General features: G+C 39.0%; 1 protein-coding gene across 1 annotated transcript in view; it reads left to right on the forward strand.

Moving 5' to 3' along the window:
- Window positions 1–13080, forward strand: part of ME1 (malic enzyme 1) — a 168661-nt gene that overhangs the window by 137691 nt on the left and 17890 nt on the right. The window contains exons 8-9 of the mRNA XM_082048817.1: window positions 3973–4070; window positions 5796–5909. Of these exons, the coding sequence (XP_081904943.1) occupies window positions 3973–4070; window positions 5796–5909 (212 nt within the window). The remainder of the gene's footprint in view (window positions 1–3972; window positions 4071–5795; window positions 5910–13080) is intronic.

Genomic DNA, 13080 nt, shown 5'->3' on the forward strand with positions numbered 1-13080 from the left:
CCTAGAAAGCTATTATGAAGTGTTTGCTTTCACAGCAGGTGACACTGCTTTAGAAAAATATCTACCATTGTTAAAGTTCTTGTGGTTATTCTTCCTTAAATTTGGGGAAAATAGAATCTGTTTTCAAAATCATGTCAGTGAACAGTGTCTGTATTATTCTGCAGAGAAGAGATTTAACCTGTGCTGTGTGGGAGAGGAAGGTGAAGCCATTTCTCTCCTTTCTGTAGTGATGACAGTAGGAAAAGCAGCGAAATTCTGTTTCTGCTTCGTAATGTCTGCGAGAAGTGGTGAGGCTTTGGCAGTTGGATGTGAATTGCATTTTGATTCTTTTAAAAAACTGGAGTCAGTATTCAGGGTGAAATTTAAGGTCATGCCATTAGTCAGAGCGGTTCCGGTTAAACAGATCTGCTATTCACGCTGGTGGTGCCCCCCTTTCAATAGGAAGGAATAAGGGAAGCTGCTGACGAGGAGTGATGACAGCCGCTGCCAGCAGCAGTGATAGTGGATTCAGTAATCTAATAAACTGGGTTATTATGCTTTTTAGAGTCAAATGGCTGAATAAAAGCCATGTGGAGCACTTTTAAAGTACCATTTTAGAGCAGCTCTGTGCAGATTGTGATTCATTAAAAAAGCAATATTTAAAGTCCTCGTATATTGCTCTTATCACCTTCGTTCAGAATCACCTTCGTAATGAATATACAGGTAACGATAGTTCACATCCCATACAAATAATCAATGCAAAATGTTACTGACATTCAGTGTAGTATTTAATTCAATTTTTGTATCTCCTGCCTTTTTCTTTACAACAGAAGATACATAGACTTTGTAAAAGTATCCCAACTGGTCATACATAATCCTGGCCCATTTTTATGGCTAACAAACTTAGCAGCAGCACCTCAGCCATGAAGATAAACAGGATCCCAGCATTCCCATTCATTATAAATCTACAGTGTTTTCATTTTGTCTCCATCACCAGAAAGTGTCTTGAAGAGCAGCCTTCCCGGCTGAGAAGTCCTCTGCAGAGGGCAGGGTGCTGTGGTGGCCACAGCCTCTGCTGGCAGGGGCTGGAGGCACAACCTGAGAGTGCTCCAGCTCAGCTTTCCTTGCCACAAGAGCAGCTCCTGATGGTCTTAGGAACAAGCCATGTTATGTAGGCTTCCTCTTCCTCCCCTGCAAGCACAGCTGTGTAACATAAAACAGAAGAAAGCATTTGGCATCCATCTTTTTTTTATTGCCGGTTATGAGGATTGTTTGGTAGAGTACCAAGGGAAACAGAGAGTGCGGTCTGACTTGTCTCTTCTGCCATTTTTGGTCTTTGCCAATTTGGCATTAGCCAGAGGAAGACTTAATTTCATCTGGGGAAGAAACAAGCTGGCTCTTGGATACCGTGGGGTGGAAGTGTGTCAGCCCGACAGTTGTTGTTCCCAAAGCCGTGCCTCGGAGGAACCATTTTTAGATTTTTTTTTATTTAGAAATGAGGTAGAAGAAAGTAAATGATCTCAGCTCTCAGAACAAGTAATAAAAATGACTAAATAACTAAAAATGACAAATCTATATGGTCTAAACATTAAGTGGGCTAAGAACAAGGTGTCCTGAATTTCTGATGATTGAAAAGTCATAATTAAAAGCACGTAACAAACTTTTTAGTTCTAAGGACACTTTTTTTTTAAATGTTCAGGTGGAATTACTTCAAAAAGTGAGATTCTAAGGGGCACTCTAACTTCAAAATGTGTTCTTAAATTTTGCTAAGGGTTACCTTTTATTTTGGAAGAAGTAACCATTCATGAAACTCAGATGACCCTACTTATAAACCACATATTCATACCCAGCCTTCAACACCCAAGTCATGTCTGTTAAGGAGAGATCTACCCAGTACCAAGCTTCTCACTACTTCTGCTCTTTTATTTCCTTAGCTACATGAATTTGAAACGTAATTGTGTGTGCCTGCAATATGAAGACATGTTCTGAGCATCTTCTTGAGTTTATTGTAGAGATTACCACTATTTGAGCTTTAAGCTTCACATTGCTTGTGGGAAGGTAGACTCGTGAATAACAAAAGCGTATCTTTCAGGGGAGCTGCACGTTGTGCAGATGCTGGGCCAAGAGCTTTTGGAGGGCTGGTCACACCTATTTCACACTTTTTTGAAGGAAAAATCAGCAGCAATGTGAATCCCCCTCTCAAAAGCAACCAGGTGGCTTGTAGACATTCTCAGTTAGGGCTGTGGTGATCAGGAACAGGATTGTAGGATCCAGTAGATCTCCTTGCGAGTTCTTGCAGGCTTCTCAAAATCACTTTTGGCCTCATCTTTGGTTTCCTTAGGTCAGTCAATGGCAGATCTTTAGTTTCCTTGGGTCAGTCAATGGCAGCCACTGTCTGGAGAAGGAAGAGTTCAGTTCTTATTCCCAGAACTGAACAAGGGGGACATCTCGATTTTTCCACTTTCAATACCTAATCATTAGTAGCTGATACAGTTTTTTCAGTCCTGATGAAATCAATGCTGTCTATCCTTTCTTCAGAATCTCCTCTAAGAGCACACATTGAGCACAACTTTTCTGATGGCATCATCTACCTCACTACCATATCCCTTTCACAGGATGTCTTTATAGTTTCTGTGAACATGTTGAAAACTGATGTACTTTCCCAGATTTTTTTCTGATATTTACTGGATCCAAGTTCCTTGCAGGAATAAGGAGTTTGAGTCTTTTTTTGGTCCACCTTGTGCCTGGGCTTCGGTGACAATTTTCATTTGTGGAAAATACAAGCATGTTACCTGAAGTCAGTAACCCATGAAAGAAGGGCTTCCCCCTCCAGTAGGCTTTGTGGGCAGAAGGAGTAAATGGTCTTTAGATCAGAAAAGCAAGATACCAGTTCCTGGTGATCAAATCCAACTTTATTCAGTGTGTCAGAAGCTGATAGCTAGACTTGGCAGCACTGCAGCGTTGTTTATAGATTTGGGTGCTACAATTTAATAAAGATAAGAAACAAATGGGTAAAGTCCAGAGGAGAGAAATAAGTGATAAGTGGTTTAGAAAATGTAACTCTGAAAGAGGGCGAGAATTGGGATTGTTCCAGATAAGAAAAGCAGGTTGGGACACAGTCCTCAAGTATAATACACATTTTGTTGCAAAGAGAAAGAAATAATAAAAAAAAGGTTTTCAACAAAAAAGTGTATTGAAACACTGGAATAGCTTTCTGAGGTGTCTCAGTCTTTGTGGTTCTGATTTGGAGAAGAAAGGCCTCCCCAGGCTAAATCATAAAACTAAATGTTAGCTTTTTTCCCTGTGTGGCATGACTCAAAGATAGATTTAAAAGGTACTTCTAATGTTTCAGACACTAGTAAGCGGGAACCCCCTTCACAGTGGACTGGGGTACTGAGGGCTTTCAGATGCGGTAGGACTGTGGGTGTCTTAAATAAGCTGGCCTTACTGAGCTGAAAGTCAGCTCACTTGGCTTCTCTGTAAATGTTCGCGCTGTGCTCTTCTACACTGACAACTTCCCCATGAGAAATAAAGTTTTATTGTAGTCTTGTGTTTTACTGTATTAGAAGTATATCTATGTGAAGAATGAGACCAGTATCTTAATTTTCAGTATCTGGAGTCCTTCAAAATACTTCTGTCTGGGCTCTATCACCTTTTCCTTCTGAAATAGGCAATAAGCAGATTATTTTGTTATAGTTCGAATGCCCCAGCCGTTATGGCCATCCAGTAGAATCAATCAATCACGTTTTACTAAATGTTACTCTGAAGATATTCCCATATACATTTAAGCTTTATGAAAACAAAGAAGAGCAAACTCCAGTTCCAGTGAGCTTTTTGTTACTGCCCTAAGTGCTTGTATATTTTAGCCGAAAGGTGCTGCGTGATTGTTTAAAATTTAATATTTAATGCTTTGTAATTGTTTCCAGAATAGCTATATATATATATATATATATATTTATATATTTTTTTTATTTTATTTTTTTTTAATTTCAGGAACTGCATCTGTGGCTGTTGCAGGTCTCCTTGCAGCTCTGCGTATCACCAAGAACAGGTTATCAGATCACACAGTGTTGTTCCAGGGAGCTGGAGAAGTATGTATTTTCATATATCAGGAAAAATTGTACTGTGAAGCATTTTCTTAATGTTTAATCAAGTTATATGTATCCAGTTGACAAGAATATTAAATGGGTAGAATGATCACTAACACTTGCTGAAAGTTGGTTCTTAATTCAAATACAAACTTACAGAAAAATCTCTGGTCAAGCCTCATATTCTTCATAATAAATTTTGTTGAGAACTGTTTTTCAAACTTGATGGTTTAGCTCTTCAGCTGTACATTATTGAACTAGTCTCAATATAAATGAACAAAGCACTTTGGAAAGATGAGGAAATATATCAGGCCACCAAAGAGAAATGAAACAAAATGAAACAAATGACTCTTAGAGTCACTATTATGTAGTAAGAAGCAGTGCCTCTTTGATTTTTCCTGTCATTAAATACAGTTTTTCAGTATTCTGCATGTCAAACTCATCCATTTCTGAAGATTTTTATGTGCCTTATTTTTTGATACTAAATTTTCAGTATAAATTTCTAAGCCACTGACGCACAAGAGAAGGTTGTATTTATCTACAGTGTGGCTACCTGTCATCTTTTGTATGAAGTCTACAACCTTCATGGTCACCAGACCCCACTATAGGTGCAATATACTAATCCAGTTTTGTGTGGTCCATATATCTTTAATTTGATTCAATATTTGGTGCTACTGAGATCAGGTGTGTAGTTTTTTGGAATGACTTGCATCCATGTCTGGCATGTCAGTGGCTTTGTACATCAAGACTGTCCATCTCTGAAGTTCCTTACCCTGGTTTTGCTCCACAGACAGGTGAATCCATGGTCTAATGTTTTGTTGTTGTTGTTGTGAGTATTGTCAGTGTGCCTGTTTCTGCAAAGAGGTAAAGGTAGATATCATCTCTGCTGTGGGAGCTCATTCCTAGTAAAACTACTTACTTCTTAACTAAAAAAGGGGAATCTCACTTGATTCTCAGTGAAACTGAATAATAGAGAGCCAGAAACAGGATAAACCCCATAAATATGTATATGAGTTGATAATCAGAAAGAGTGGCTTGTTGGCTTGTTTCGTTGCCTGTTTTCAATCTGTACCTGTATGACATTTGATCCTTTGGATGAAATACCATAAAATGCAGTAAGAATGATGCATGTTTCAGCAAAATACTGATAAGTGAATTTTTCTTGCCCATGCTTTCACTGGGAGCACAGCCAAGTCTAGAGTTACAAAACACAAGAAGGAGACTTACCTTCTTGATGGACATTTTAAAGAAAGATAAGGGGCAAAAAATCTTTTAGGACTGTGTTTTACTTTCTGTCATGCAGACTGTGGTTTCCTTTGGTCTAATTTACAAAAAAAATATGATGAACAAAACAAAACTTCAAAGAAGAAAAAATAATTTATGTGTTCTGAGATTATTATGTGGAATAAGTGTTTTCGCATTTTTTGTTACCTTTTAAACATTTTGTTATGCTATCCATACTGGAGATGCCATCCTAGGATTTATCTATACTGTAATTTATCTATATGATCTAAGATTTATCTGTACTGTTATCTGCACTATGGTTTCTAATTACCAAACGGTAGCAACCATTCATTAGTGTTCACTTTATGAAAAAAAAAAAAAAAATCAGTGTTATTCTCAAATAAATTAAAAAACTTTTCTAAAATAGTGGGTAGAGGAAACTAGTGGCCAGGAGATTTCTTTCATTTCTAGTTTTATATACTACTTTTCTTCTCTTTCCTTCAGGCTGCACTGGGGATAGCAAACCTCATTGTTATGGCTATGCAAAAAGAAGGGGTATCGAAAGAGGAAGCTATCAAAAGGATATGGATGGTTGATTCAAAGGGATTAATAGTGAAGGTAATACAAGTTTCTCATTCCTTTAAATGTCATGATAATTATTTGCAGTCTGTAGATAAAGGCAAGAACGTATTCTTTGTCAAAGCAACTAAAGCAATTTCTCTCTCTTGACAAAGCAAGCTGTTTTCTAGAGTGTATTAAATGAATGACAGACTCCCATGTTTCTTCACGGGGGCTGTGATTATGCCTGGAGTTCCTGCACATTTTCATTAGGGATGAGCACATAATGAAGAGAATTTTTCAGCAGTTCATTAAAAATTGTGTAAGGAAAGAAATGTTCAACTTGGGGGTTTAATATTTCCTGTGTTAACGCGACTATTATTTGTTAGCACAATCTTGCACGAAGATGTATAGATACGTTATTAGGATAGCATTCAATTTTTTTTTAGAAGGAACAAAAATATTTTTGAGGAGAATATTTTCCTGGTGTTGCAAGCATGTCATCCTTCTGCAACTGCAAAAACTGAGAAATATTGCCTCCAACAGCTTCTATGCACAGTGATGTAGCTCATGTTGCAGATGTTGTGGTCTGCAGTGCTATCAACACTGGTCAGAATTTGAAGCTGCTGAGAGACTTCATCAGTCACCCTTACCTCATTCCTTCCACGTGCCAAAATAAAGAAACATATGAATTCCATGTGCCAGAATAAAGAAACTGATGTGTTTTAAAAGGTGGTTATGTATTTAATAGTTTGCGAGCTACTTAAAAGAAACGGGTGTGAGGCCAGTTGGCTTTGGTTTTTCACCTTGCATGTTGGTTAGCGGTGGTTATGGTCACCTTTGTTGATACTGAATGCTTGTGCAAAGTTCTTAGCGGTCTAATATTTGGGATCTTTTACAGTTCACATACCTTTGCATCAGGAGGATGCATTCTACAGTCAGTACCTGTCTTGGTTTATTGAGCAGCATCACAGCACCTTTCACTCATTCTGTTGAAGGAAAAATAGTAGGATCATAGGCATTGAGATGTGAGAGTATTCCAAAGGTCATCTTGGACATTCCTTGCCAGAAGGCACAAAAGTAGCCTGATCAGATACCCAAGAATTCTGGTCCTTGCTACTACCTAAGACACAGAATTTTTAACCGTGTTTTTTTGTTTATTTGTTTGTTTTAATGAGTGTTTTTTATACTTTTGGTGTTCACCTAATACTATTAAAGTGGTTTTGCGTCCAAACACAGATGACTGAAGGCCTGTGTATCTTCTGTGGCTGTTGAAACCTAGAGGTTGGCTGAGAAGAATGGTGTGTTGCACAGTTCCATCCACCGTAGAGACTGGGATTATCAAATAATACAATTGAACTACAATCACCTCCTGGTACTGTTAAGGAAACAGTCTGACGGGGCCAGAATTATAGGAGGTTCACAGCCCTGAAGCAGTGAAACAGGTCTTGGCTGCATGTGCATCCAGCCAAGGTGGATAAGCAGCCTTTTTCTCTCCTGCTCATTTCTTCTTCCGGCTTCTTTTACACCTCTCCCTGCTAATTTGCTATTCAGCCAAGAAGCCAGGTTGTTGCTCTTGGTACGTAGAGACACATTCCTTTCACAGTTTCTAAATTTTTAGTGACTCGGTGACTGTATTCTTTCCTCACCGCCTTCTAGTTTCAGTGCTCTCAAGCAGGGCCAAAACCAATCAGCATCTCACACAGCCTCTAAGTTCCTTTCCTCTGCTTATTCTGCTTGTTGGGGATTTAATTTGGGCTTTATCCAAAAATCAGTCCACTGAATTTCATGTCCTGCCTGGAGTATATTTGTGAACTGCTCGTGATAGCCAGACATAACAGCTGTCTGAATTAGATTAGGGCTGAATTTGTGGCCAGATGTTGACGCAAGCAGCGGGAGCTGTCGGTGCACATTTCAGGTCGTTGCTGGTGTTCCTGGAAGGCCCGGGAGCACCAGAATTCCCGTCTGGCCATCCTGGGGGGCTGGAGAATGGGTGGGTGCTGTGACGTGTTGGAGTGCAGAACCCACGGGACCTAGGAGCTGGAGATAGTTCAGTGTGAGGCCTGAGCCGGGCATAAGGAAATGTGTCCATGGTGTAGGGCTCTGCAAGTCCACTCTTGGCTTTCTTCTGCAGCTAAATGTTTGCCCTAAAAAGTGAAAAAAAAAAATTAAAACTGACCCCCCTCCCCAGCCCCCCTTCCTTAAAACAGAAAAGGAAAGAGAATACAGTGTAAGCCTTGATTTGACTGCTGGGAAGTCATATATATAGCAGGTAAATAACTAAGCTATTCCTGGTTCCTTTTTTCTGGCTGTACTTTAGGTCCACTTAGGAAATTATTTTGGCTTTAGCTGATTGCAGAAAAGTGCTGCAAGCCTTGAAGGCCTTTCCAAATTTTTACAAATGAAATAAGAGAAGTAAAATTAGAAGTATTTGTGAGAAAACTGTATAATGGAAAGGACTCCGCTGTTAGAAACATTATTATTGCAAAGATAAGATTTGCCAAGCCATGGCATAGATCACCAGTTAACCAACTTTTGCATGTACTATACTGACTTTTATTTCTTAGCACTAAGGAGGTGTATCAACAGAAACCTGTTCAAAAAGAGTCCCTTTAAATTTGCTCCACCAAAAACTGCTTGATCAAAAGAATTTTACTGGAAGCAGGGAGACCTTTTCCGTTCTAGAAATATTCTCATCTGTTGCTTTAGCAGTATAGTATGAGAAATAACAGGATCTCTGAAAACTCAGCGATTACTTTGTCCAGCCACACTAATTTTAACATCACTTGTATTCTATGCTGCCCTTTGATCATTAATTTTGCAATGCAAAATAGATATAAACACTGTTTATCCTTTCATCTACTTTCTTTAATATTTCAACTAGTACAAACAAAAGAAAAATAACCTTGGAACTTTTGTTGACCTGACTGCAAACAGTTTCCATCTTTTTCTTCTTCCCCGCCCACAAAAGCTGCCACGAAGTCACTTATCAGGCTTTTGTAGATGATTTTTCCTTTGTGGCTTTTTAATTGTAGTTCAAGTGCAGCTGTGTTTTCATTTGCCTGTTAATATTCTTGTTTTTTTCCTTGGGAACCATCTTTTTTCATTAAACCAAGTTTGATGACCAATTTTTCTGCTATGTTGTGGTGAAAGAGCTGGTGATTAAGGCTGCTGGTTATACTGTCTATAGCTGTGTTCTGTACTTCTTCCAGAGACCTTGTAACGTTGTTCATATCGGTTTGGGGTTGTTGTGGGTGTGTTTTGGTTGGTTGGTTTGGTTTGTTTGTTGTTTTTTGTTGGTAGTGGTTGTTTGTTCATTCGTTTGTTTTTAATTTGTTCAGTATGCTTTCACATTTTGAAACTATTTTTTCTCCAAAGGTGGATGAGGAAGGTTTGCAGATCATAAGATCATTGGAATTTTGCAACTTGAACTATATGACCTTTTGAAACAGATATTACTCCTCTTGAAATGCCTGTGTTAAGTATCCCAGTGCATTCAGATGGAAGTTTTAATGGTTAATTAAAAGACACTTTTAAAGTTGCTTTTGCACTCTTGTGAACTTGGAGATTATTCGCAAGCAGTTGGGACTCATCTTTAATTCTGAATTTCTGAATTCTGTCACATTGTCACATTCCGTCTGATTGATGAATGGATATTTAACTATATGAACACACTGGTGGGTACTGTCTCCCACATTCCTTTTCTTTCCCGTATTCTCAGTGTTCCCATTTTTTTTTCTGTTAATCACACAAATATACGTAAATCTGTGATGTGTGCTGAACACATTTTGTGTCTTCCTTAGAGCTGCCATAGTGTCACGCTTAGTCTATATTACTGGCCTGATCACCCATGATCTTCAAAGACCGTAAATTCTTTTGTGCCGAGTAGCTGAGAAAAGGCAAAAAGTGATAAACAGTATTGCGATGTTCATGAGGTTCACCATTATCTGAGCATTTTAATAATGCAAATGCTTCTTTTTTCTTTCTTCCTTTTTTTTTTTTTTTTTAAGGCAATACTGAGAACAGGGGAGGGTGATAGCCACGATGGTTCCTGGAACTGCATAGGGATGAATGTTATCCTTAATTTTAAAAAGTATGTCAACATGGAGCAATCTTGTTTTTAACAGTTTTGTACTCTCTGCTTTCTGGTTCAGCACAGTAATACTTGTGTCTAATCAAGTGTTTTGTATTTTAAATGTCTGTTAGATGCATGGTCTTATCCCCAGTAAGACTTCACCTGAGTGAAGCCCAAACTGAATGGCAAGCACAAGAACATCAGCTGAGGTCCAATAACTGAAGGCCTCAGAATATCAGTCTTTCTAAGATGAGGACTGAAACAGACCCCAAAAGCTTACCTAATTTCTGTGGTCCTAATTAATTAGAACGGAGATGCCCAGGTAACCCTGTTGATAGTCCTCTACAGTGTTTTCATTTTCCCTCCTCCTTCCTCTACTTGAATATCCCTGGCAAACTGATTTGGAAAAGATCCTCACAACTAATTGACTGGCAATGGATGTGACCCCGATTAAAGTTCGTGGTTTGGTCAAAGTTGGTTACACACATCTTTGCTTAGAGAATGATGGAAATAAAGGAGGACATCTGGGACTGATAGCAGAATTCCAGTGTCATATAGATGTGGTTGCTCCATTTACAGTCAGCAGAGCTCATATAATAAATGAAAGAGCCTTTAGAGCTCACAATCAAGTATCTTAATATTGAACTGAATCCCATCATGATGAAATTTTCAATTTTTTTTTAGCAATAATTGCTTAAAAAAAGTTTGGATTTCATTCTAGGTACTGGTTTAGTATGGTTTATAATGTTTGATACTAATTTTAATGTTAACTTGTATATACAGCTTAACACTATGTCTACCTTTTCTGCTAACTTTTAATTATTTCTAGCTTTCTTTTTATCAAGTCAATTATTATCTTTACTTTTGTTCTTGATCAGTTAATTTATGGCTAACTGCAACTGGCTAGGACTTTCTGAGCCAAAAAAACGCTTTGTGTCTTAGCAAAGATGCAGAGTCTTGGGTATCTCCGAGGCGCCACAATCACTTAAAGCAGTTTCTGCCTTGTTTAACTCCTGTACTCTCCCAGGGAAGCAATCCTTGTTTGCTTTGTCAATTAATCTGTGCAGTTTCATCTTGCATTTATCTTGTTCTATGCGAAGTATAAGTTTTGCGGAAAGGAAACACATTAATTTGTCTTTGATCGCTTGTGGTATTATTCATACTTAATCGGTAATATATGAAAACAAGTGAGGACAAGGCAAAATGGTGATTAGTGGGGTGTGTTCTAGTAATATCCACATTATTTTCTCTAAAAAAGACACCACCAAAAATCTGAGTATTAAATTTGTTACCATGTAACTGTTTCCTCTTTGACACTGTGTACTTTAGATGTACTGATGAGATGGTGAACTAATTTGGACAGTTTATGATTTCTCTGCTCATGCTTTATTATTGAAATGAATTATTGTTTTGCTCCATTTTGTTTTCCTTGCTCTGTAGGTTCTTGACTTTCTCTGCTTCTCAGATCTTCTTGAAATAATTGTCTTTATAAACTTTTTCCTGCCTGTTACCCATGTATACTTGTTTACATGGAATGTGTATTTTGTATACTTTGCATGGCTTACATAAACAGCCTTAATCTTCTAACAATGTGTCTCTAGGTCAACACCAGAATTACATTTCTCACCTAAATTGTGTATTTTACTGCCAACAGATGACATTATCTCCTCGAATTGTGTTGGCAACAAACTATTTATTAACTCCGTGTCCAAGTTGCCTTGTCTGGTTTTAATTTGCTGTCTTCAGGTGCTTTAGATGTTAGGTGATGGGCCTGATCAGGAGGCACAGTCACTTCACAATTAGGGACTCCATGTGGGGATTTGAGAGGGACGCATGTCTCTGCTTTTTAGTCCCTAAATGAGTCCACACAGGAGTGCCTGTCACCTGCAAGCCCTTGGCTTTCAGTAGCCCCTGACCAGTGAGTCCGTATCCATACCTCCACCTACTTTTTTGGCATTTTGTGACTCCTTGTAAACGATACTCTCCTGGAGTTCTGTCTAGGGAGGGTGGTCTGGCTGGTCCCCTCCTTGTGCCCTCTCTGTGCCTCTCCCATCCCTTCCCTTTCCATATTTCTGGAGGTTTCCCCAGAGAGGTCCCTCAGCTTGTAGTGCCGACTCCAGTCCCTGCCTAGAGCCCTCTAGTTGGTTCACCAACAAGCTTTAGACCATGGTTGTACTTGTGATGAAAGAGATAAGCAGCCATGTAGAGATCATCTCCCAACAGGGAGATGTTCCACCACCTTCTCCCATGACTCTTAACCACATCCTTTTTTCCCCCTGCTTCTTCCTTGGTGCTTTAACTACTGCCTTTTTTTGTTTATTTTGCTCTTAACTCTGCAATAGGGAACTCACTGGGAAAACGCAAGTAAACCCAAAACATTTGTGGTTGGAAATACTCTACTTACTAATGGGCTGCTTTGCTCTTTGGTCTACAGTTCTCATGTCTTTTGTGGTTCTCACATCTTCAGTATTTGAGAACCTCAGATGAATTTATTAATCTGTGTACTGATCTTCGTTCTCTTGTTTAAATAAGCCACAGTTGACACAGCCCAACGGAGGCAAGTGTTTATATAAATAGATTTGCGTCTCCCTGGTTGTGAGATGGGACAAATGCCAGCGCCGCCTCTGATGTGGGACAGTGCAGCCCTCAGGGTGCTGGGGCTGGTTCTCAGCTGCTTCCCAGCTGATGGAAAGAGCAAATTCTGGAGATCTTCCAGCCCTGCCATGAAGCTGCTCTGCTTTCCAGCCCTGCAGCCGCGGCAGGACCAGCTCAAACAGGCTGTGGCATTAGGCTTCGCATTGGTGGGTTTTGTAAGATTTGCCTCCTGTTCTGTAATACGCCATGTAGATGTCTGCTGTGCAGTCTGGCCTTCTGTTTTTACAGCTGTTTTCTATGAGTTTTCTCAGGGTTTTATTGATGGGCCATTTTTGTTTGTTATCTGAGCTTCAACTTGGTTCCCTAATATGATGGTGTGAGTAACTTTCTGTGGAAATGGTGATGTTAATTTGCTTGAAGCCCAGTCTCAGTATTCCTTTTGCTTCTTGTGCTGCTGATCAGCCACTAAAACAAACAAACAAAAAAATAATTAAAAAATCCTTAGACTAAGAACTGCTTTCAGTTCAAATCCAAAATGTAGTAAGTTCTTTGTAAAACTGT

Source organism: Streptopelia decaocto (assembly GCF_964273445.1).
Source record: "Streptopelia decaocto genome assembly, chromosome: 3".
Taxonomy (NCBI): domain Eukaryota; kingdom Metazoa; phylum Chordata; class Aves; order Columbiformes; family Columbidae; genus Streptopelia; species Streptopelia decaocto.